Source organism: Oncorhynchus gorbuscha, linkage group LG18, assembly GCF_021184085.1.
Source record: "Oncorhynchus gorbuscha isolate QuinsamMale2020 ecotype Even-year linkage group LG18, OgorEven_v1.0, whole genome shotgun sequence".
Lineage (NCBI taxonomy): Eukaryota > Metazoa > Chordata > Actinopteri > Salmoniformes > Salmonidae > Oncorhynchus > Oncorhynchus gorbuscha.
The window spans coordinates 32,943,646-32,968,786 of NC_060190.1; the positions used below are offsets into that span (position 1 = coordinate 32,943,646).

Here is a 25,141-nt window from a genome sequence, read left to right on the forward strand (position 1 = left end):
TGTGCCATTAAACCCCTACAACTCATCCAGAACTGCAATCCAGATTCCTTAGGACGTCCCTACCCTGAAACCCTAAACTATAACCCTTAACTAACACTAAACCTAACCATTTTACATGTATAGTTGATTGAGGGAGGGACATCCCAACAATCCTGAATAGCATGGACCCTCTGGGAACACCTATGAACTCCTTTATTTGACTGAATGCCATGGTTGTCTGGTTGTCTGATGTAGGTTGCTGGGAACTGGTAACAACATAGCCTGTGATTGGCTAACAACACTTAGATGATATACAGCGAGATAAGATAACATACCATGTGGTCTTAGACAGATTACCTATAGATTTGACATCATCCTTTCTAGGCCATTAGCGACACCGGAGTGTCTGCTTGCACTGTAAAGATGGTATGTTTCTAACATATATGGTTGATATTTTATTAATATAAACTATGCATGCTCGTTGCACATGTCAAGTCAGTCAGAAGTGCAATGGACAGCCACGTGGTAGTATGGTTGACTAGGCTTAATTTAGGCACATATCACACCCCATAGTGCAGGTAAACGTGTTTAATGTCATTACTGTCAGCTCCACAACCCGCTGAAGCGATGCGCTCCCTTTCAACCACCAATTTCATGGCACCGTTTGTTTGCGCATGGCCAGTTGCTCTCTATGTCTTTCGGTTCCCCTCGAAACAACCGGAATCTTTGCACTACAACATCTTATCACTGGAGCGTCAACGCTTGGGGGTAGGTCCATTTTTGTGTTCAATATTGATATATCAATAGAGTAGGATGTATTTTTTTGGATAGGATGTTTATAATATTATTGTAGTGTATGCGGTTCTTGTTGAATAGTCCTCTTTAATTGATTGATACTTATAGATAGGCGATATACTACCGGTCAACATACCTAATTTAATCCGATACATAGGCTACGTTTTTGTGATGGGAATCAAGGTCATGCCAGGGTTGATTTTTGCACTGTTTTTAAAGACGATTAAACCCCTATCATGGGCAGAAATAGAAGGTATTTCATGAAATGTAAATCATATAAAAATGTGTCAGTAGCCCACTGTTCTTGGTATATGTAGCATATATTGTCACAGACCCTTATCAAACTGTTAGATAATCTGCTAATTGTAGGCTAAACTGATAATGAAAAGTCTGTTCTTGTTAACATATCAACGTTTTTTGAAGCCTTGACTCTCTCCACCAAGTTTAATGATAATCAGAGCAGCTGTGTTTACCAGTCGCACTACATGATCTTCCTTCTAGGTTAGAGGGTGGGAGGGATGCATTCATTCCCATAAATAGCCTACAATCAGTGACTTGAGTGAAGCGTTTTTAAGATGCATAATGTCAGTATAAGGATAGCCTCTATATGAATCATGAGGAACCCTGCTGAAAATGTTATGCCGAAGTACTGAAATTCCCACAGAAGAACGTTGTTTCTAAATGTTCTCTAAACATTTTGAGATCATTACTTTAAACATGAGGAAACATTGTGCTGAAATTCCCACTTAAGGTTCTCAGGAGGTCATGTACTAGTTGGGATGTCTCACTCCATGACCAAGGTTGACACACTTCAACGCTTTGTTGTTTTGTTATGGCTACATGTTATTTTATCGCTTTTGAATAAAGATATATATGGCTTAAAATTAGATTTAAATTGTATTTATATTTCACAAAATATTGCGGACTATTCAAATTTGAGCGGCAGACACCGCATGCATGATACCTATGCAGCCTGTTAATGCTATTTCATAATTTAAAATATTCCTGCAGGTATTTGGCAAAATAAGGAAGGGTGGCCAAATCATGACCTGAGCAGATCGACTGAATTTCGATGGAGTCTTTGAATGCCGTAGAGCTCTGTGAATTGGGTGATGGCGACAAGCCCGCTGCCTGCGAGGTCACTACAACTCCGCGAAAAGCTACCCAGTCAAGACCTCAGACAGTAGCTAGCACTGGAATCGAGAACACGTCATATCAGGACGAGGAGCACGAGACGAGGTTCAGTCCCCAGGGAGCAGACAGCTTGAGTGTTCATCTGTCCACGTCTAATGACAGGGGCTATCAGTCACAACCCAGGCCATTCCAGCGAGATGAGCTGTCACACCGCTCTGAGGCAGGACATGAGACTGACTTTAAAAACCATTCACTCGACTATGGGTTCCTATTTGCCATGGTGTTCTTGGTGAGTGGAATTGTACTGGTGGTCATTGCCTACACCATTCCCCGAGAGGCTAAGGTCAACCCAGACCTGGTGTCAGCTCGTCAGATGGAGAAACTGGAGATGTATTACACACAACTGGGCTCGCACCTCGACAAGTGTATCATAGCAGGCCTGGGACTGTTGACTCTAGGGGGAATGCTCTTGTCCATCTTGCTAATGGTGTCCATATGCAAAGGTGAGCTGTACCACCGGAGAACATTTTTCCAACCCAGGAAAACATACGGGTCGATTCACCTCCGGATGAGACAGTTGGGCGAGGGGGAAGAATCTCTGTTTGAATGTGAACTTAGCCACACTGGCACCACAGCTCTAGCCACTAGCCCTACAGATGGAACACAGGTGCACAGTGGCACCCAACAGGAGTAGCACAATATGAGCACGTTTCTATCCACAGACCTATTTCAAGGGTTGTAATCATTACTTAACGGGCTTTGTAAAAAAGTGAAGCCAGCAAGGTAAGCCGACTGTGGTTAAGACTATGTAAGAGCACATTTGGAAATGCACATCATGTATTGTTAGATGTAGGATCAAGTCAGAGACTGAAATAGATAGGCTATGAAAAGCACAATGGGCACCCTTGAGGAATGAATAGGATAGGCTAACTTGACATGCAAGTTGCAGGATAGGCTACCTTGACATCGGACTCTTTATGAATCGAATATACAGTATGTCTGGATATCATATCATTAATGAACAAAACGTATAGACCTACAAATGTTATTTACATGACATTTTAGTCATTAGGAGACACTCTTATCCAGAGTGACTTACAGCAGTGAGTGCAGACATTTCCGTATTTGTTCCCCATGGGAATCAAACCCACAACCCTGGCATTGCAAGTGCCATGCTCTACCAACTGAGCCACACGGGACATTATTATCATGTAAGGATACAATATGCCTTAAAAGTAGTCACTGTAAACATACCAAGCTCCTGTGAGCCAATAAGCCAAGGTAAATATGTAGCAACTAACTGGAACCACTTAATCTATTGGATTTTTATTATAGCGTGATCTTGGTAAGAATATACAGCAGCACAAACAAACAAAAATCCAAGCAAGTGAAATATTTAGATTTGCATTAGAGGCTTTTGGACAGGTTTTTGATTAACTTTTAAAAAACGATGATTTTATTTCATAATGATGTAGAAATATATATCAAATTTGGAAAACTAGAAACAACTTTTACATCAGAATGTGTTAAGGGGAGCATGTCTGCACAATCATCCCAGTGGTTTGGACAAATCTAGCCTTTATCTTTATAGAAATAGGTATTAGGTGAATAATAGATAAGTAAAGAAATAAAAGACAGTGAAAAATAACAGTAGCGAGGCTATATACAGTAGCGAGGCTATATACAGTAGCGAGGCTATATACAGGCACTGCTTAGTCAGGCTAATTGAGGTAGTATGTACATGTAGGTATAGTTAAAGTGATATGATACGTGGAGAGTAGTAGTAGCGTAAAAGAGGGGGTGGTGGGTGCGCGCACACAATGCAGAGTCAGAGTGCTTTAGTTGACATTTGGCAAACTCCAAGCAGGCTGTCGTGTGCCTTTACTGAGGAGTGGCTTACGTTTGGCCACTCTACCATAAAGGCCTGATTGGTGGAGTGCTGCAGAGATGGTTTGTACTTCTGGAAGGTTCTCTCATCTCTAGAGGAACTCTGGAGCGCTGTCAGAGTGACCATTGGGTTCTTGGTCACCTCCCTGACCAAGGGCCTTTTGCCCCGATTGCTCAGTGTGGCCAGGCAGTCAGCTCTAGGAAAAGTATTGGTGGTTCCAAACTTCTTCCATTTAAGAATGAAGGATGAACAATGGAAACCGGATGCACCTGAGCTCAATTACGAGTGTAATAGCAAAGGGTCTGAATACTTATGTAAATAAGGTATTTCTGTTTTTTATTCTTTATACATTTGCCAAAACCTGTTTTCACTTTGTCATTATGGGGTATTTTGTGTAGGTTGATGAAGAGTTTGTATTTATTTAATTCATTTTAGAATAAGCCTGTAATGTAACAACATTTTGATAAAGTCGAGTACATGTGTACAAGAGTAACAAAAAGGACGCTGTTGAAACTGCATATGTATTTTGTGAGATAATGTCAAAATCCAATAACTCAAAATCCAATGCCTCATAACAATTTAAGAATAATTTCAACGTGACAAACTTTTGTTTCTTCTCTCTCAACTCTACGTCTCCTGTGTCCTCTTTATTTTTCCTCTGTGGTTGACTCTGTTTTTGTTGCTTATCAGCACCATATAAACATTCAGAACCATCTGTGTATTTAAATAAGATAGAATTGGTTATCTGATTGATAAAGGCAGTGGAACACGGGTAGGTTTTTCTACAGTGTATTGAATACTTCTTGTATCCTTTTTGAATATCTTGATTTTTAAATCTAGCTGCAGTGCCATTACGCATGCCATCATACTTTGGTAGAGAGCCCCTTTGGAAGATTTGTGCATATTTTCCATGGTGACCATCTGGCTAGTTCGGGGTTGGGGTCAATTCCATTGACTGATTTGAAATGGAATTGACCGACCCCAACTTAGGGCTGGTCTATTCCTTTAATGAATTTATTGAGCACATCTCATGTAAGACGGTATCAGGGGTCACTATGTCAGAAGACAGTGAGATGAGTGGGCAGGTATAGGCTACTTTTAGTTTTCCACTTGCCAATATGACGACCAGTTAAATCCCAATGGCATTAGAAGGCACATAGGCCTGGGGTTTAGCATGTCTGACAAGTTAAACTCCCTGATCCTATTATTGTAGGCTGTGGAGCTGCAGATAAAGGGACATTCGCTGAAATGCAGAACACACAAATACTAGAGAGGTAACAGAGGACCTGAATGGAAAACGTAGGACAACTACTGAAAAAGCCCACTAGTGAGTTAATGTGAATGCAGAGTGCAATCCAGAACGGATACTGTACACAGAGTATGTCTGCCTGTTACTCCAGTTTAATTCAGACAGATGCCTTGGGTCAGATCCCCTAGGTTTTCCTTTGGGTGTTTTCACCATAGAAATATAATTACTAAAATGTTGAGTGTATACCCATGAGTGATCCAGTCAAATTGCTGTGGTCTAAAGGGGTTTTGTCCATTCTAGGAATTATATTTCTATGGTTTTTACTGTAATTACTTCTGTTCACATTGTTATGGGTCTGTGAAAATACACATAAACCCTATAATTGACCATTGAGGTGAATTGATTGAAAGATTTAGATTCAAATGAACATTTTTAATGAATTAGATAGAGAAGCTAACTATTCTCGCCAACTATCATAGAATCAAGAACTGTGTCCACTCCATATGCTCCATTTCTACTGGGGCAAGCTCTTAGAATGCATCAGCACAACAGGACACAACATCATAATTGGAAACAACCTCTGCCACTGGTAGTAGACAACGCATAGATTTTTTTGTGCTAGCGACTGCATGTGCAGTGGATGTTTAGCTGACTAACAAGACCTTAGCTTGTCCCTATAGTGACATGCATAGTAAACATATATGACAGAGAAGAGTAATGAATGTCTCTCCCTGTGTCTTGTCCCTCTGAGGCTCCATCCCACATGGCACCCTAGTGCATCTGATTCAATCAGATCGAGCGTTTAACATGCGCTGGCCGACATCCGCATAGTGGATGTTTTGCCTGTGTTGGAGGTGTAACTGTGCTATGAGCTGACAAATCGGTGAGTGGCTACTCCTGTGTGTCACCAACCACTCCCTTTCTTATTATCGCTTCCATGTTAGAAGTTCAAATGGTGTTATAAAGTGTAGGTTTTTGTCCTTGATAGAAAGAATGACAGCCATGTATTCACATTCATTTTTAGGTGTGTGTGTGTGTGTGTGTGTGTGTGTGTGTGTGTGTGTGTGTGTGTGTGTGTGTGTGTGTGTGTGTGTGTGTGTGTGTGTGTGTGTGTGTGTGTGTGTGTGTGTGTGTGTCACTGGCCTACACACATTTTTACAAATTAAGTTATTGACTACACTTTGGATGGTGTATCAATACACCCAGGCACTACAAAGATACAGGCGTCCTTCCTAACTCCGTTGCCTGAAAGGAGGAAAAAAGCTCAGGGATTTTACCATGAGGCCAATGGTGACTTTAAAACAGTTACATAGTTTAATGGCTGTGAAAGGAGAAATCTGAGGATGGATTAACAACATTGTAGTTATTCCACAACACTAACCTAATTTTAGAGTGAAAAGAATGAAGGTTGCACATAATTCAAATATTCCAAAACATGCATTCTGTTTGCAACAAGGCACTAAAGTAATACTGCAAAAAATGTGGCCTTTTGTCCTGAAAATGATAAGTGTTATGTTTGAGGCAAACTCAATACAACACATTACCTAGTACCACTCTCCATATTTTCAAGGATAGTGGTGGCTGCGTCATATTATGGGTATGCTTCTAATCGTTAGTGACTTGGCAGTTTTTAAACATAAAAAAGAAATGGAATGTAGCCAAGGGGTGTGATTACTTTCTGAGGTGTAGACAATAGAACATCATGAATTTGAGTGTTTGAACTTGTAACACGATTGCATGAACTTCTAATGGGGCAGCATGGAATTTGTCAGATATAAAGTTTGGTGTGGTTTCATTTAATCCAATAGCAGTGTCCGTGGCAAGGTAACACAAGGAGGCGCATGTGATTTTGACAGCTCTAATGTAGTTCCACCTCCGACACTGCCAAAATAACCGCTATGCAGATGTTGCTAGCACGGATCTGTTACAATCTAGCCCTTAGTGTAGTAGAATTAGGAATTGCTCATCTTATGTTAGGGTCCAGTCAAAGAGCATTCATATCTGCTTACATCATGAATACCATTACAGATGTAGGATCTTAATTTGAGTCAGTTTGCTACAGCAGGAAAATAATTCTGCAGCAGCAGGACACGTGCATTATGTGGATTATAATTAAAGGATATTTTATAGGGGTATATCCATTTTTTGTTAGGGCAAATCAAGTCTGAGTAATTTCCGCTTAGACATTTCTAACTCTAGATACAGTGAAGAGGTCACTCCGGGATGCTGGCCTCCTAGGCAGAGTTTCAAAGAAAAAGCCATATCTCAGACTGGCCAATAAAAATAAAAGATTAAGATGGGCAAAAGAAACTGGACAGAGGAATCCTGCCTAGAAGGCCAGCATCCCGGAGTCGCCTCCTCGCTGTTGACGTTGAGACTGGTGTTTTGCGGGTACTATTTAATAAAGCTGACAGTTGAGGACTTGTGAGGCGTCTGTTTCTCAAACTTGACACTCTAGTGTACTTGTCCTCTTGCTCAGTTGTGCACCGGGGCCTCCCACTCCTCTTTCTATTCTCGTTAGAGCCAGTTTGCGCTGTTCTGTGAAGGGAGTAGTACACAGCGTTGTACGAGATCTTCAGTTTCTTGGCAACTTTTCGCATGGAATATCCTTCATTTCTCAGAACAAGAATAGACTGACGCGTTTCAGAAGAAAGTTCTTTGTTTCTGTCCATTTTGAGCCTATAATCATACCCACAAATGCTGACGCTCCAGATACTCAACTAGTCTAAAGAAGACCAGTTTTATTGCTTCTTTAATCCGCAAAATAGTTTTCAGCTGTGCTAACATAATTGCAAAAGGGTTTTCTATTGATCAATTAGCCTTTTATGATAAACTTGGACTAGCTAACACAAGGTGCCATTGGAACACAGGAGTGATAGTTGCTGATAATGGCCCTCTGTATGCCTATGTAGATATTCCATAAAAAATCTGCCATTTTCAGCTACAATAGTCATTTAGAACATTAACAATGTCGACCCTGTATTTATGATTAATTTTATGTTAATTTAAGGACAAGAAATGTGTTTTTCTTTCAAAAACAAGGACATTTCTAAGTGACCCCAAACTTTTGAACATACGTGTGTGTGTGTGTGTGTGTGTGTGTGTGTGTGTGTGTGTGTGTGTGTGTGTGTGTGTGTGTGTGTGTGTGTGTGTGTGTGTGTGTGTGTGTGTGTGTGTGTGTGTGTGTGTGTGTGTGTGTGTGTGTGTGTGTGTGTGTGTGTGCAGTTGAAGCCGGAAGTTTACATACACTTAGGTTGGAGTCATTACACTTTTTTCCACTCCACAAATTTCTTGTTAACAAACTGTAGTTTATGCAAGTCGGTTAGGACATCTACTTTGCATGACACAAGTAATTGTTTACAGACAGATTATTTCACTTAAAATTCACTGTATTACAATTCCAGTGGGTCAGAAGTTTACATACACTAAGTTGACTGTGCCTTTTAAACAGTGTAGAAAATTGCAGAAAATTATGTCATGGCTTTAGAGGCTTCTGATAGGCTAATTGACATTGTTTTAATCAATTGGATGTGTACCTGTGGATATATTTCAAGGCCTACCTTCAAACTCAGAGCCTTGCTTGACATCATGGGGAAAATCAAAAGAAATCAGCCAAGACCTCATAAAACATTTTTGTAGACCTCCACAAGCCTGGTTCATCCTTGGGAGCAATTTCCAAATGCCTGAAGGTACCACGTTCACCTGTACAAACAATAGTAACCAAGTATAAACACCATGGGACCACGCAGCCTTCATTCCGCTCAGGAATGAGACGCGTTCTGTCTCCTAGAGATGAACGCGCCTTGGTGCGAAAAGTGCAAATTAATCCCAGAACAACAGCAAAGGACCTTGTGAAGATGCTTTAGGAAACCGGTACAAAAATGTTTATTTCCAATGTAAAACGAGTCCTATATCAACATAAAGGCCGCTCAAAATCCTGAAAGGCCGCTCAACAAGGAAGAAGCCACTGCTCCAAAACCGCCATAAAAAAAGCCTGACTACGGTTTAGAACTGCACATGTGGACAATGATTGTACTTTTTGTAGAAATGTCCTCTGGTCTGATGAGACAAAAATAGAACTGTTTGTCCATAATGACCATCGTTATGTTTGGAGGAAAAAAGGGGAGGCTTGCAAGCCGAAGAACACCATCCCAACCGTGAAGCACGGGGTAGCAGCATCATGTTGTGGGGGTGCTTTGCTGCAGGAGGAACTGGTGCATTTTACAAAATAGATGGCTTCATGAGAGAGGATTTTAATATGTTTTATATATTGAAGCAACATCTCAAGACATCAGTCAGAAAGTTAACACTTGGTCGCAAATGGGTCTTCCAAATGGACAATGACCCCAAGCATACTTCCAAAGTTGTGTCAAAATGGCTTAAGGACAACAAAGTCAAGGTATTGGAGTGGCCATAACAAAGCCCTGACCTCAATCCTACAGAAAATATGTGGCCAGAATTGAAAAAGAGTGTTCGAGCAAGGAGGCCTACAAACCTGACTCGGTTACACCAGCTCTGTCAGGAGGAATGGGCCAAAATTCAACCAACTTATTGTGGGAAGCTTGTGGAAGGCTACCCAAAACGTTTGACCTAAATTAAACAATTTAAAGGCAATTCTACCCAATACTAATTGAGTGTATGTAAACTTCTGTCCCACTGGGAATGTGATGAAAATTATAAAAGCTGAAATCATTCGCTCTACTGCCATTCTGACATTTCACATTCTTAAAATAAAGTGGTGGTCCTAACTGACCTACAACAGGGAATTTTTACTTGGATTAAATGTTAGGAATTGTGAAACCTAGTTTAAATGTATTTGGCTAAGGTGTATGTAAACTTCCGACTTCAACTGTATGTAGTGCATTCGGAAAGTTTTCAGACCCCTTGACTTTTTCCACATTATGTTACGTTAAAGCCTTTTTTCTTTTCACTCATCAATGTACTCACAATACCCCATAATCACAAAGCAAAAATATCAAATTTTTGCAATAAATAAAAAAGCTGAAATATCACGTATTCAATCTTTTTATTCCGTATTTTGTTGAAGTACCTTTGGCAGCGATTACAGCCTTAAGTCTTCTTGTGTTGGACGCTACAAGCTTGGCACACCTGTATTTTGGGGGTTTCTCCCATTTCTTCTCTGCAAATCCTCTCAAGCTCTGTCAGGTTGGATGGGGAGCCTCGCTCCACAGCTATTTTCAGGTCTTTCCAGAGATGTTAGATCTGGTTCAAGTCTGGGCTCTGGCTGGGCCACTCAAGGACATTCAGAGACTAGTCCCGAAGCCATTCCTGCCTTGGCTGTGTGCTTAGGGTCGTTGTCCTGTTGGAAGGTGAACCTTTGTCCCAGTCTGAGATCAAGGATCTCTCTTTGCTCCGTTCATATTTCCCTCGATCCTGACTAGTCTCCCAGTCACTGCCACTGAATAACATCCCCACAGTATGATGTTGCCTCCACCATCTTTCACCGTATGGATGGTGCCAGGTTTCCTCCAGCCAGAGAGTTCAATCTTGGTTTCAGACCAGTGTCTTGTTTCTGCTGTGAGAGGTTCCTTTTGGCATGCTTCAAGCGGGCTGTCATGTGCCTTTTACTAAGAAGCGGCCAGTGCCATAAAGGCCTGATTGGTGGAGTGCTGCCAAGATGGTTGTCGTACTGGAATGTTCTGCCATCTCCACAGAGCTCTGTCAGTGACCAATGGGTTCTTGGTCACCTATCTGACCAAGGCCTTTCTCCCCCTATTGCTCAGTTTGGCGGGGCGGACAGCTCTAGGAAGAGTCTTGGCCTCCATCATTTTAAGAATGATGGAGGCCACTGTGTTCTTGGGGACCTTCAATGCTAAAGAAATGTTTTGGTACAATTCCCCAGATCTATGCCTCAACAGAATCCTGTCTCTGAGCTCTGCGGACAATTCCTTCGACCTCATGGCTTGGTTGTTGCTCTGACATGCACTGTCAACTGTGGGACCTTATATAGACAGGTGTGTGCCTTTTTCAAAGTAATATCCAATCAATTGAGTTTACCACAGGTGGACTCGAATCAAGTTGAAGAAACATCTCAAGGATGATCAATGGAAACAATTTGCAAACATTTCTAAACCTGTTTTCGCTTAGTCAGTATGGAGTATTGTGTGTAGATTTTTAGAATAAGGCTCTAATAAGGCTCTAATGCAAACAAATTGGAAAAAAGGGGTCTGAATACTTTCCGAGTGCACTGTGTATTACCACATAGTCTAATTTGATTATAATGCAGCCTGATTCTTTGTAATGTTATCTGTCCTCAGATACAGAGACTTGTGAAACACTGTCTGCGGATGAAGAGGATTATTTGGACCTACTGTATGTTAGCGAATTTAAAACAAATACAGTTTAAAAATCAATATGTATAAAGCTATTACAACTGGAGCAGGCCAACCCTGCTGGGTGTGCAGGCTTCTGTTCCAGCCCAGCACTAACACACCTAATTCAATTTATCAGAACTAAGTAGTTGATAATCAAGTGTGCTATCGCTTGGCTGGAACAGAAGTCTGCTCACCCAGTAGATCAGGGATCAGTGGAAGGAGGTTCGCCACCTCTGGTATTGACTTTCTTTTGTTCACCTGAAATTATGCTTTAGTAATAATAGCCTACTTGTTACTAAGATGTCCAACCTTTTACATATGAGTTAGCTTACTTTTATACTTTGAAATATGAAAGTGATCATTCTTTGAAGTGAAGTGCTTGAACTCGTTTTTTGTGATGAAGTACTGTCAATGTTAATTAATCACAGATCACAATTGTGTTAGAAAGAGGGGAAGAGTGTCTGTAATTTGTCTGTTTCTGTGGTGTATTCTCAAATGAACAAACGGTACCTCTTTGTTCAGTCGTAACCGGCCGCGACCGGGAGGTCCGTGGGGCGATGCACAATTGGCCTAGCGTCGTCCGGGTTAGGGAGGGCTTGGTCGGTAGGGATGTCCTTGTCTCATCGCGCACCAGTGACTCCTGTGGCGGGATGGGCTCAGTGCGCGCTAACCAAGGTTGCCAGGTACACGGTGTTTCCTCTGGCACATTGGTGCAGCTGGCTTCTGGGTTGGATGTGCGCTGTGTTAAGAAGCAATGCGGCTGGTTGGGTTGTGTATCGGAGGACACATGACTTTCAACCTTCGTCTCTCCCGAGCCCGTACGGAAGTTGTAGCGATGAGACAAGATAGTAGCTACTACAACAATTGGATACCACGAAATTGGGGAGAAAAAGGAGTAAAAAAAAAAAAAAACAGTACACACAATACTTCAACTCATTCAGGGCCTGATGATTAGTTCACAAGTTGAATCAGGTTTATTTGCCAGGGGCTTCAATAAGACTGAGCTGTTGGGGGTACCTGAGGACCGGAGTTAGGAACCATTGACCTACAGTAGGATGGCATTATTCTTATGGGTGTTTGCAAGGCACCCAATTGACATTCTGCATCTGACTAGAGAATAGATTAACTCCTACATGGTTTACATATGGTTGAGCTAGATGTTCTCAATTTAAAAATGATACCACAAGACAAAGTATGAGGCTAATCGTTATAGTAGAGTTTGTACATGCCTTGTGCTGACATTTTTAAATTGTTTAGTGCAAATCCAACCTTTGCAATCTAGGTGGTGCAATCTATGTCTGGAAGCAGGAGATGATGGAATCTTTATCTTAAAACATACACACAACTACTACCAAGTTCAATGCTCGACACTTTTCTCCCAGAAGGTCTGAGTGGCACTTGGAGGTGCCACTGTGATAATGAAGATGGTTTGCCTTAGAACATGTCATTGTTGTGATAGTCTATGTTAAATGTGTCTGAATTGTAAAATAAAGAAAAGTTAGGCTATAAGAAATACATTTTATTCAATGGCGCAAGGAAAAGCAGACACAAATATTTTGAATGTCGCCCATACAACAATATAGCCTATTATTAATGTACACTATGTTTACATAAACAATAGTATTTTACATGTTCTAAATGACATGTTATATATTCATACGGTTTAAGGGGGCACATGTGTCACGTCGACAAGGTGAAGGTGCTCTCGACTCAAATGGCACAACAGAATCATTCAGATTGGCCACAGCACATGACAACCATCTTGTACAACGGGGGGAATGTCACCTTTTCATATCTGGATAAGGACAAAGTTGTAGAAACTGATTCTGCCGCACCATTGCTCATTTTCACAGGGGGAATCCAGTCCACATCGGTGTCTTGATAGAGGTCTGCTGGTGAACCTACAGTACATAACAAATTCAAAGCCATCTGATGTTAGATTATCACTTATTCAGGTCACCTATACCATCAGGGCTCTTAATTGTTTGGTTGTGTTTAATTCATTCAGCTGTTTTGGTGTCAAATATATTGTTGGGCTGAAACAACCAATATTCAAAACAGCCGGTTGTCTTATCCCATTGAGGCCTTTGCTGTAATGTCCATACCTTTTCCCTCTTATAAATAAAGTTCTCAACAAATTATCATTGGGTCAGTGCTACTGAGCTTTTTTTGGACAATAATGTCCTCCTCCAGGCTGTATGGACTTCATATTGTACAATTTGGTTCTCCCCTTTTTTCATGGTCATGTCTAGAAGGTTTTGTCATAGCAGATTAGCATAAGTAAAGTAGCCGGTTAGGATAATTAGGTTAAGGTTAGGAAAAGGGTTAGGGTTAGCTGAAATTCAAAAAATAACTTTTGAGGTTATTCCTTCTAGCCATGAACCCTTTACATAGGTCTTCGTTACATGGTTGCATTCAAGACAAGTTTGTTTTTATTGATCTGTTGTCATTGTCAGCAGAGAAGGCCTAGGTTACCATCATATAAAAAGTATGCTAATGTCTCCACACATAAAGTGTAGTAGAATTGCATAAAATGTTTGTCAAAAGGCCATATTTTTTCCCATGCAAAGAAAAGAAACGTCTCTATCCTATAGGCCTATGCCACTACGAGCTCATTGGATAGTCAATTTAGGCTATTGATCAACCCATTACTTCTGTTTCAAATTGTACCTCTCTTCTGAACTGTAAAATGATGGTAGGCCAACTGTTGGCGGGTAGGTAGCCTTGTGGTTAAGAGTGTTGGGCCAGTAACTGAAAACCAGGTGCAGGTTTTGGTTTTTCCCCTAGCACTACACAGCTGATTCAAATAACATTTTACATTAAATAACCAACTCATTATCAAGCTTTGATTATTTGAATCAGCTGTGTAGTGCTTGGGCAAAAGCCAAAACCTGAACCAATGGGGGGCCCCAGGACCGGGTTTGGAAGACCATGTGCTAAATGACTAAAATGTAAAGATATACATGAATGAATCTGTGCCAAATTTGGCGCTTTTATCACAAAATGCACGACTGTTCCAGATTTTTCAGTTTAGAAGCATGATGAGAGGATACATAGCCATGCACAGATCTTTTGGCGTGCATGTTTTCCCCCCAAGAAATGCCACCCCGAAAACTGTGGTCACAGACGCTGAGAAACTCTTACAACCTGATGAGTAAAGTATTTTGCAAAGCTATTTTGAAATGGAATAAATTCTGCACTTATTAGCAATAACCAACGCAATTCCACTAAAAATGTAAGATTGTGAGAAATACCTACCATTACTATATCCAACCCAATTTACAAATGTTGCCTGTCATTACAGCCATAAAGGTGATGCATTTTCAAAACTAAAGTTTGGCTACAGAAATAAACTGCGTTTTACAGCTGCATTTGGAGCTGAAAGTCATCCATGTTAGCAGCCGATATCTGGAGTCCAGAGAAAGATGAATCATACAACCATATGACCTACTTGCAGGATCGGATGGAAAGCATGTCATGTCTGAAACGTGCCATCACGTTGTAGGGCAGCCTGCCTACCGAGTGCTCGTTGCCAGCCTGGTAGCCCTTTACTTCCTCACAAATATCTTAATAAATTATTCATCCCATAATATTGAAGAGAGTGCAATGTTACAGCTACTTATCTTTAAACATATAGCAGGTAGCCACCCAAACTAGGCCTACCTGAAATACAAAAATGATCAATGAAATCGTCAGGTAGCCTATTGAGTCAGTAGTAGATCGCTAAATTGTATTTTATATGGACGATAAACGTAGTTGAAAATGATAATCATCTGTTTTTGTCAGGCAAAACTGGAGGAAATGAAACAAGTTCTTTCTGGTCACTAATCTGGTATTCGCGTCAGCCTTTGTATAGAACGCCGTTTGGGTCTTTGCTTGTCCCATAAAGATACCCATCAAATAACACAATTTGACATGTCAAATCATCTTGTTGCCCAATCAGGACCTTAATATGACTATGCATAATAATTTAACACGTTCATGAATTTTTTACGTTGTTATTACACATGGATTATATTCTCATGAGTCATAGATTTTGTCACTGATGATCCTCATTTGCACGAAGGTCGTTTGGTCTCCTCAATTCTCAGGTACTGACGAAAGACGTTCACTCAACTTTCTGTTCTTCTGAGGTTAAGTTAGCTAACTGTTCTTCTGAGATAAAATTGGCTTGCTACAGTAGGTAATGGCCTTATCGAGCACATCTCATGTAAGACGGTATCAAGGGTCACTATGTCAGAAGACATTGAGATGAGTGGGCTACTTTTAGTTTTCCACTTGCCAATATGATGACCAGTTAAATCCCAATGGCATTAGAAGGCACATAGGCCTGGGGTTTAGCATGTCTGACAAGTTAAACTCCCTGATCCTATTATTGTAGGCTGTGGAGCTGCAGATAAAGGGACATTCGCTGAAATGCAGAACACACAAATACTAGAGGTAACAGAGAACCTGAATGGAAAACGTGGGACAACTACTGAAAAAGCCCACTATTGAGTTAATGTGAATGCAGAGTGCAATCCAGAACGGATACTGTACACAGAGTATGTCTGCCTGTTACTCCAGTTTAATTCAGAAAGATGCCTTGGGTCAGAGCACCTTGGTTTTTCCTTTGGGTGTTTTCACCATAGAAATATAATTACTAAAATGTTGAGTGTATACCCATGAGTGATCCAGTCAAATTGCTGTGGTCTAAAGGGGTTTTGTCCATTCTAGGAATTACATTTCTATGGTTTTTACCGTAATTCCTTCTGTTCACATTGTTATGGGTCTGTGATAATACATATACATCATAGAATTGACCATTGAGGTGAATTGATTGATAGTTTAAGATTCAAATGAACATTTTTGATGAATCAGATTAGATAGAGAAGCTAAAATAATTCTCGCCAACTATCATAGAATCAAGAACTGTGTCCACTCCATATGCTCCATTTCTACTGGGGCAAGCTCTTAGAATGCATCAGCACAACAGGACACAACATCATAATTGGAAACAACCTCTGCCACTGGTAGTAGACAACGCATAATTTTTTTGTGCTAGCGACTGCATGCGCAGTGGATGTTTAGCTGACTAACAAGACCTTAGCTTGTCCCTATAGTGACATGCATAGTAAACATATACGACAGAGAAGACTAATGAATGTCTCTCCCTGTGTCTTGTCCCTCAGGCTCCATCCCACATGGCACCTTAGTGCATCTGATTCAATCAGATCGAGCGTTAACATGCGCTGGCCGTTCACACCCATTCACTACAAAGATACAGGCATTCCTTCCTAACTCAGTTAATCTGAATACTGTACCTGTACTCATATTTTAATTATCCGTCCAGACGACTTCTGACGTCATGTGCGTCAGCAATGTTCTGTATTGACAAAGATGGCTGCCATATTCAAGCGAGGGAATTTCAAATACCTTTTTAAGGGTTTTCTTAGTAAGAAGAACAAACATCCTGAATTTTTGAAGTAAGCGGCTAATTAACTGTTTTGACAACTACTGTATATTCAAACAGGTTTCAGTGTGTGGCTGGAACTAAATAGTCCCTTTTGTTAGCTCCGGTGTTGGCAACGTCAAACCGAAGAATAAGATTACATGCTGACTAGACCGTACGCGAGCATTGCAAAATACATTTACACACATGTTATTCAATCATTGCACTAACAAATGCTCGCGGGTGTCAGCGTGGCCAGGCGCTAAAATAGAAATGGGTTATGTTTCACTATATTGGATCACTCCAATATATTGGTATCACTCCGCGGCGGAGGGATACGTCCGAGGTGAGGATTTACAGATTTACTCCTGTTTACACCTGTGTCATATCCTGGGGTCCGACCCAATATATAGACCCCATGGCCGCGACACATTATTTTTAATTTTCTTGGCGGATGTCCGTATGGTTTGAGGTACAAACTTTCTGAAGTTCGCTTGGTCAGCCACTGGTAAGTGTAATTTATTGCTTGGAAGTAAACTCACTGGCTGTTTGCAGCCTGGATCATTTGGCCACATGGCCAGCCCCTCGTCTTGAGTGCTCCACTCACTGCACGCGGTTGATCTGTATCTTCCGCACGTGGTTTGTCATACTTGTAATAATAATAATAATAATAATATATGCCATTTAGCAGACGCTTTTATCCAAAGCGACTTACAGTCATGTGTGCATACATTCTACGTATGGGTGGTCCCGGGGATTGAACCCACTATCCTGGCGTTACAAGCGCCATGCTCTACCAACTGAGCTACAGAAGGACCACCACTTGTATTTCATTAGCTTTACACTACGACTCCGTGTGCATCCATTAGTATGGCGGTTCTTGCCGCCACAAACTGTATTTGGAAGACCCTCAGTCCTCTACACAATATTGTGCTGCTGATGCCAGGTGCCATAGCAGTCTCTTTCTGCTGTAAAGCAGAGGGTCACCAAGCATGTGGTGCAGGTGATGGGGGACTTCATTTGGCAAAGAACACAGCGACACCTCCATGCTGTGCCCTTTTGGCCTTGAGTCACATCCATGCCTGCAGAAATACATTTGGGCAGATGAACACCACTTGTGGCAGGAGCTGGATGAACCAGCTTCAATGGGGGATGGACACCTTGGTACTGGGGGCTCCCATTCGGAGTCAGTGTCACTGTGAAAGAAAATGTTCAGTTAGAATAGTTTCACATATGAGCCCTGTGTCAACAGGTATAATAAACAGATGTATATAGAGTACAGGGAACATAAGGTTGAACATATTATTATAGACCTGCTAGATCTACTGTCTCTATTATATTATGACAGACCAGCTAGATCTACTGTCTTTATATTACAACAGACCAGCTGTATCTACTGTCTCCATTTAATTTTGGCCATTGTTGTGGGCCTGCCCTCCCCCAACAGCCTCAGATAGGCTATTTCATTTCACAAATAATATTTTATGTTATTAATGTCAAACAATGGCATTAGCATGAGAAGAACTTACCAGTCCAAAACGATGTCCTCTCCGTTCAAAAAAATATTCCTCCATTTGGGAATCGCTAAATGAATCGTCCTCGATCAATTTCTTCTAAAATTGTCTGTACATCTGTATATCTAGACTTAGATTTAGCTTTCCCTGACTTAGTCGCCATACTGATTGATATATAAACAGCTGAATATGCTCTTTACCAAAACAATGCTGTGCGTAACATGCGTGGCTCCTTCCAGTATGAATCTTCAATGGCGACTGAACCTCTTTACGTCGGAGTTTACTACATGGGTTGGTCTTCCAACACATAAACATTACATATTGCCATTTACCTCCGCTGGTTGGCTCTCTACCCAGCTAGATTTCAAGACGATCAGTGGTCATTGGGTTAAAATACAAAATACAAATGTTTTATCAAACAAAAGACCATTCATTGTGTAGCAATGAGCATTGGGATTACAAACAGGAAGATCGTCTAATCGTTTTTTTTATGGGGCTCTATCCTCAGATAATCACATCGTATTCTTTCGCAGTAAATCCTTTTTTAAATCTGACAACGCAGTTGGATTAGCAAGATTCTAGGCTTTCGAAACATGTGAGATACTTATATTTTCATGAATGTTTAATATGACTATTTATGTAGCGATCACCGTATGTTGTCGAATTTCATCCCGCTACCGGGTTCTGTGTGCAGAGAGGTTAACAGAGTTACTCCATCATATGGTGCTGTTTTCATCAGTCCACATCTCTGCTGAGTTCTGCGAGTTCTGCGAGGCCTTGCAAGAGAGCTGGACCTCTGCAAGGGGGCACTTCCGACTCACAGCAGAGACTTTACCTTCCGGCACCATCTCAGGCTGGCGCAATCCCGTCTTCCAGCTGCTCTCCAGAGCACATTTTCCACTCTCCTCATCACCCCAGGGCTCACGATTGGCCCAGGGGTTGATGACGTTTGGGAGCAGACCGATTCGTAGGGACCGGGGAACCGGGAGACCCTGAGACGGTTCATGATGCCTCCTCAGGCCCCGGGTTCAAGACAGACGGGCCGTCGTCACCCACCCACACCCGAACGATGGTGGGGTCCTTCTCCTGCCCCATTACCTCTTGGGATGACAGGGGGGAGTGGCAACAACGTGAGATGGAGCAACAACCTGTCAACCATCACTGCCATAGGGATGTGCCCGGGGGACCCAGGCACTCGGGGCGCCAGAGGAGAAGCAGGACCCCTGACAGGACCCCAGAAGACCCCTGCAGGTCCCCAGAAGAACCCTGACACACCATTCCCTGGCCACTTCTCCCGATCTCAAAGGACAAAGTGGGAGGAGGGTGTGGAGTCCCCCTGGGTGTTGTCCACAATGCTTGAGGGGTACCGACTCCACTTATTCTGTGGTTCTAAAAAGAGACGGAGGGTTTCGACCAATTCTGGACCTCTGCAATCTCAATGGGTACTGAGGTTCCACATCGACGGGCTGGGCATTACTGTAAACGACAAGAAGAGTCATCTGACAGTGAGGGTGGCCTTCATTGGAATGGAACTGGACTCAGTCCTCATGAGAGAACACCTGCCCAACAGAAGATTTCAAGTGATTTTATCTTGTCTCGACCACTTTCGGCAGGGGCGGGTGGTATCTGCCCTGACCTGCCAAGGCCTGTCGGCCAGTAACGGCGGCCTCGTTACTGATTCCCCTGGACCTGCTCCATCTCCGGCCTCTTCAACGGTGGTTCAACTCTCACTGGCTGCACCCGAAGCGCCACCGCCACCGCACAGTATCACAGGGCATTGTTGAGGTGGCGCTGTCGCGCCTTTCTCTCGGGTGGGGTGGAGATGCTAAGGATGTGCTGCCGGGAGCTGGTCAGCACAGACACCTCCCAGATTGGCAGGCCGGGTGGGCAGGCCGGCCATCGGCTGTTGGCTACCCCCTTGGAGCAGCAGGTGCATCAATACACTAGAGCTCTGAGCTCTTTGTCTGCTGTGGTGAGTGAGTCCTGGGGGCTGGGTTATCAAAGCAGAGGCTCTCTCACTGGATCGTGGATACGATTTTGACAGCATACCGCCTGGCTGGCAGGACAGGGCTGGGATCTGTGGTGGCACATTCAACATGAGGTGTGGCTGCGTCCTGGGCTCTACTGAGAGGAGTGCCCCTCGTTGATATCTGTGCCGCGACCAGCTCTTGCACCTTTGCTAGGTACTATCGGGTAAATGTGGCACCTCCCTCTGCGGTTGGTTGAGCAGTCCTGGGCATCGCCTCCCCTTCTGGGGACTGTGCCGGGACCCCCTTCCACATTGACGGCCCCTGCGTCTCCATTCCTCACTGGGATTTCGCCGCTGGCTGGCTAGGTTCCTTTAGCACCGACTACATCTGGTACGGTTGTACGAATATATTGAAGTGATACATAACTGTGGTTACATACAGTATAGTGAAACATAATGAAGGTTATGTGAGCTATATGGATCACTCCAATGTGATGTCGCAGCCATGGGGTCTATATATAGGGGATGACCCCAGCCGTGACACAGGTGTACACGGGAGTAAATCTGTAAATCCTGACCTCGGATGTATCCCTCCACCGCGGAGTGATGCCACTATATTGGAGTGATCCATGTAGCTCACATAACCGTGGTTACATACGTAACCTTTGTTCTATTTGTGATGCTCAAAGCGCTGCAAGTCCGGCCTCTTTTAGGAGGTTTTTAGGAGCATACACCCACATTGGGGATTGAAAGATGAACTTAGTTGGTTGCCAACTGCCATATTAAGTCCAAAATAATAATAAGAAGCCTGAGGAAGGAAGAGATGACAAAACGATAAACCAAATTATTTTCTCATCTGTGGATTAATTGTCGGAGTAGAGGACCTTGTGCATTTCAGGTAAATTAGCAACCCAATATCTATATCCCAGGACAAATTAGCTAGCAACAGCAAGCTTGCTAGCTAAATTTCCATAAATATTTAATGTTTTTCGACCTGTCCCCAAATTAATATAATTGCTTCATAGTTTGTTTCGATATTTCAACCTGCATGCCCTGATCACTTCTGGTGTGGGTGAAGAAAATCGGTATGCTCACGTCCGGTTTGGTCAGCATGTTAGCAAACAGGTGAGCATATATTACCATTGGACAGTTAATGTTCGCATGTTGATTGCATTTTAGTTATTAGTGAGTTCTATGGAGATATCGTGCAATTCAGTTTAGCTAACGTTAGTCTAGGTTATGTTAACGCACTGCTTGACAACTGCATGCTGTGACCGTGTGTACAGTACGCCGACGGCATGGGTTTAGCTTTTATGCCAAGGGTGCACGCGCTGAAGAGATGCAGCAACAAGTAGTTGGTTCCATTGGTGTTAGCATAACCCTAATCCTCTGTTGCAGCATGAAGATTATTGAGCCCACTGATCTGGGGAGTTATAAATTATCAACGCATTTGAATTCCTTGCTGTGTAAAAAGTATTCAAACAAATCTGTGCGATTTGACTTAGTATAGCAAACTAGCTATTGGAGTTACCAACGTACATCGTGCTTGCGAAATAGATAATTGCAAAGCATTGATACATGTGGGCTAGTTAACATTAACCATCAAGCGAAGTCCTGTTGATTAAGTACATTGAGTGCTCTATTTTCTGATTCAGATACATTTGTGGCATCGACCTGTGGCTTTCTCTGATTTGTTTTATTTTGTGTTACTCAGTTAAGAGGTTTTGGTTAAATGGTAATGTACTTATTAGTACCCATTAGCTAAGTTCCAGTATCCAGTGAGATATTGAATGCAATCTCAAATGTCTGTCTTGACACTTGTTTATATTTTAGGTGAAGTTTAAAAAGCCACAGTTTTTCTACCTCCCTTTCAGCACAAGCTCAGGATGGTGAGTGGCAGTTCTTAATTGATGCCGTACTTAAAGGTATATTTCAATGGAAGGCTGTACCGTTTGAGTATCCATGAAAATCTGTCCTGTGATGCCATAAGATATGGGAATTAGCCTAAACGGGAGTCTATTTAGATCAATCTAAGTGACTAAGTAATGAACACCATTTTAGTTTGACTTTCAGATTTTTCATTCAATGGAGTGGAAATATAAGTTGTCTGCCGCATCCTTTGAGACACAAGTTAAATGACTTAAACACTACCATTTGAAGCACAGTTTTTACTCAAGAATAAGCCCACTGCCATGTCTTTATCATGATTGCCTGTGCACATATCAATGCACTCAAAATGTATTTATCTCGATTCCATCATGTGACAGTGAGAGATTTAGGTCAGGAAAAATGTATTTTACCCATCCTATGTGTGGATTCAAACAACACTTCTCAGAGGTAACACTCTTACGTCATTTAAGGGGACATTTAAAAAGCCATGAGATGGTAACATGCCCGTTTAAGAATTGTGACTATCGCACCAATGTATAGTCCTCATTTAATGCCCACAAGAGTAGGAAACATGCAGTTGCTGTTAGTTCTGACTTCTATGAAGATGTTGTAGTCTCCCAGTCACTAGGTCAGTTCAACCTGATGAAGAGTGTCCTACTCAGAGTGCAGACACTTTTGACCTCCCTGAGTGTCAGTTTGACACAAACGAGTTGAGAGCTCAGTTAAATAAACATTTGGGTGCCTCCATTCTTAAAAATGCCAAGTGTTCTCTGTGTTTCTGACTACACAACACAGGACATAGTTGAGCACTTGGGGCAGATATTTTCTCTCTCAACCTCTTGTCAAGGAAGCAATAAAATATGTATTACTGAAAAATGAACACACCATTAGCGATGCTACCCTTGACAAAGTAGTCAAGGAGGTCATGGACAGCAATGTTTTTGCCAGTGCCACTGCTTACGTTGCAGAGATGTCAACATCTAAGCGCAGGAAAACCTTTGTTGAAAAGAACTACCCTTTAGTCATGTCAGTGCAGTATGTAAATAGAGCATCCTGGACACACCGCAGTGTATATTCCTCTTCTTCAAATGCTTCAGGAAATTTTTAAACATACTGATATCAGGAACAAAATCCAAGAATCTAACGTTGCTCAGCCAGGTCTTTACATGTCTCGTAGAGATGGCTCATATTTTCCAAAAAATGCATTGTTATCGGCAGGAGAACTTAAATTGTCATTGCTTTTGTATATTAATGACATAGAACTAGCAAATCCACTGGGCACTTCCAGGGAAATACACAAACTCTGTGCAGTATACTGGCTGCTTGACAATCTGCCAAGTAAGTACAGATCAGCCTTGCACATTATTCAGCTGGCAGCATTATGTAAGGTGCCTGATCTCCATAGTGGCGGTTATGAATGTGTGTTAGGCCCTTTGTTACAAGATATTCACACTCTAGGACAGGATGGGGTTTTCATCGAGTCCATCAGTCAGTGTGTCCAGGGTACTGTCCTGTGTGTTGCAGCTGGCAGTCTTGCAGCCCATGGGTTAGCATGCTTTTTACAATCCTTTAGTGCTGACTTTGTGTGTAGATTCTGTACAGCCACGCAAGACCAATTTCAAACCCATGAAGTTGGTGAGGGAGAATTTAGTAGGAGAACAAGAGCCACCCATGACCTTAACCTGCAAGATGTTTTGAATGGTCAGAGTCAGTATGGTGTGAAGCGTGACAGTGTTTTGAGCCAGACCTTGCGATACTTTCATGCAATTACTGGTTTCCGACCTAATATACTGCATGATCTGCTTGAAGTTATTGTGCCCGTTGACTTGGCCCTTTGCATCAGCGAAATGATACGTCTTAAGTATTTCACTCTTGAGTAATTTAAACCAGAAAATGGTTTCATTCCCATATCAGTATGCAGACAAAATAAACAGACCACATCCAAGACATTTGCAACCATAGGAACTATTGGTGGAAATGGGCATGAAAATGCAACCTTGCTCAGACTGCTTCCTTTAATGGTTGGTAGTGATGTGCCAGAGGGAGATGGAGTGTGGGCAGTGTTAACGGATTTGAAAGACATCGTCGAGCTTCTGTTTTCACCTACATTTACATCTGAAACTGTCCAGTATTTGCAATCTAAAATCAGTGATCGTAGACAGACTCTGCAAGAGGTCTTTCCTGGGTTTAGACTTCGTCCCAAACACCAGTATGTTAAGCATTACCCTGAGCTCATCAAGCATTATGGGGCTCTTGTACACCTTTGGACCATGAGGTTTCAGGGTAAACACCGCTTTTTCAAACGGGTTGTGCACTCAGAACTTCAAGAATGTCCTGGAAACTGTCAACAAACACATGATGGCATATTACCTCAGTGCACCATCATTTTTGTCACCTCTGCTATTGTTTCAACACTCCCGAAGTAGCTAAGCACTAGATTGAACAAGAGGCAGAAAGCAACACTGTTTACTGCACATCAAAAGTCACTATTGATAGCACTGATTATGCCAATGGCATGTTTGTATCAGTGGGAGAGGATGGAGGACTCCCTCAGTTCTGCAGAATTGAACAGATCTTCCTTGTGAATAACAATGTTTCCTTTCGCTGTAGAAAGTAAGAGTCCTGCTACGTGGAACATCTTCGATCCTCTGAACTGTCCTCAGGCAACTCAATATCAGAGTTCAACGATACATCCACCCTCTCAGCATACAACACAGGAGGCAGATTGCTCCTGAGGCTCAAGAGATTCATACAACTATACTGAAAAGGTGACTGATGTTTTCCCTTACTCATGAAAAAGGAAATGTTAAATAAAGGAATATGCTATGGAAAATGGATTGTTAACTTCAGTGTATCTATATTTTTCCTCCCTCAGATGGCAGAACCTACATACCAGACCTTACTTCGTCTCCATATTAGAGGTCGACCGATTATGATTGTTCAACGCCGATACCAAT

The 25,141-nt window shown here is 42.1% G+C and overlaps 1 protein-coding gene, 1 long non-coding RNA gene and 1 other non-coding gene across 3 annotated transcripts; 2 read left to right on the forward strand and 1 right to left on the reverse strand.

Annotated features, from left to right (window-relative positions):
- The first annotated feature begins 294 nt into the window (after positions 1-294).
- On the forward strand, positions 295-25,141 carry LOC124003726. The gene is made up of 3 exons (XR_006833264.1): positions 295-405; positions 24,795-24,952; positions 25,060-25,141. It is a non-coding gene; the product is annotated as an uncharacterized LOC124003726 (long non-coding RNA).
- Positions 571-4,071, forward strand: LOC124003725 (transmembrane protein 74B-like). Its single transcript, XM_046312270.1, has 2 exons — positions 571-747; positions 1,786-4,071. Exon 2 carries the CDS (start codon positions 1,847-1,849, stop codon positions 2,600-2,602), a length of 756 nt encoding a protein of 251 aa, XP_046168226.1. The 5' UTR covers positions 571-747; positions 1,786-1,846; the 3' UTR covers positions 2,603-4,071.
- Positions 3,035-3,103, reverse strand: trnaa-ugc. Its single transcript has one exon. It is a non-coding gene; the product is annotated as a tRNA-Ala (tRNA).

Bases quoted from the DNA above. Each gene is read 5' to 3' on its own strand.
- LOC124003725 (XM_046312270.1), top strand. From the start codon at position 1,847: ATGGAGTCTTTGAATGCCGTAGAGCTCTGTGAATTGGGTGATGGCGAC.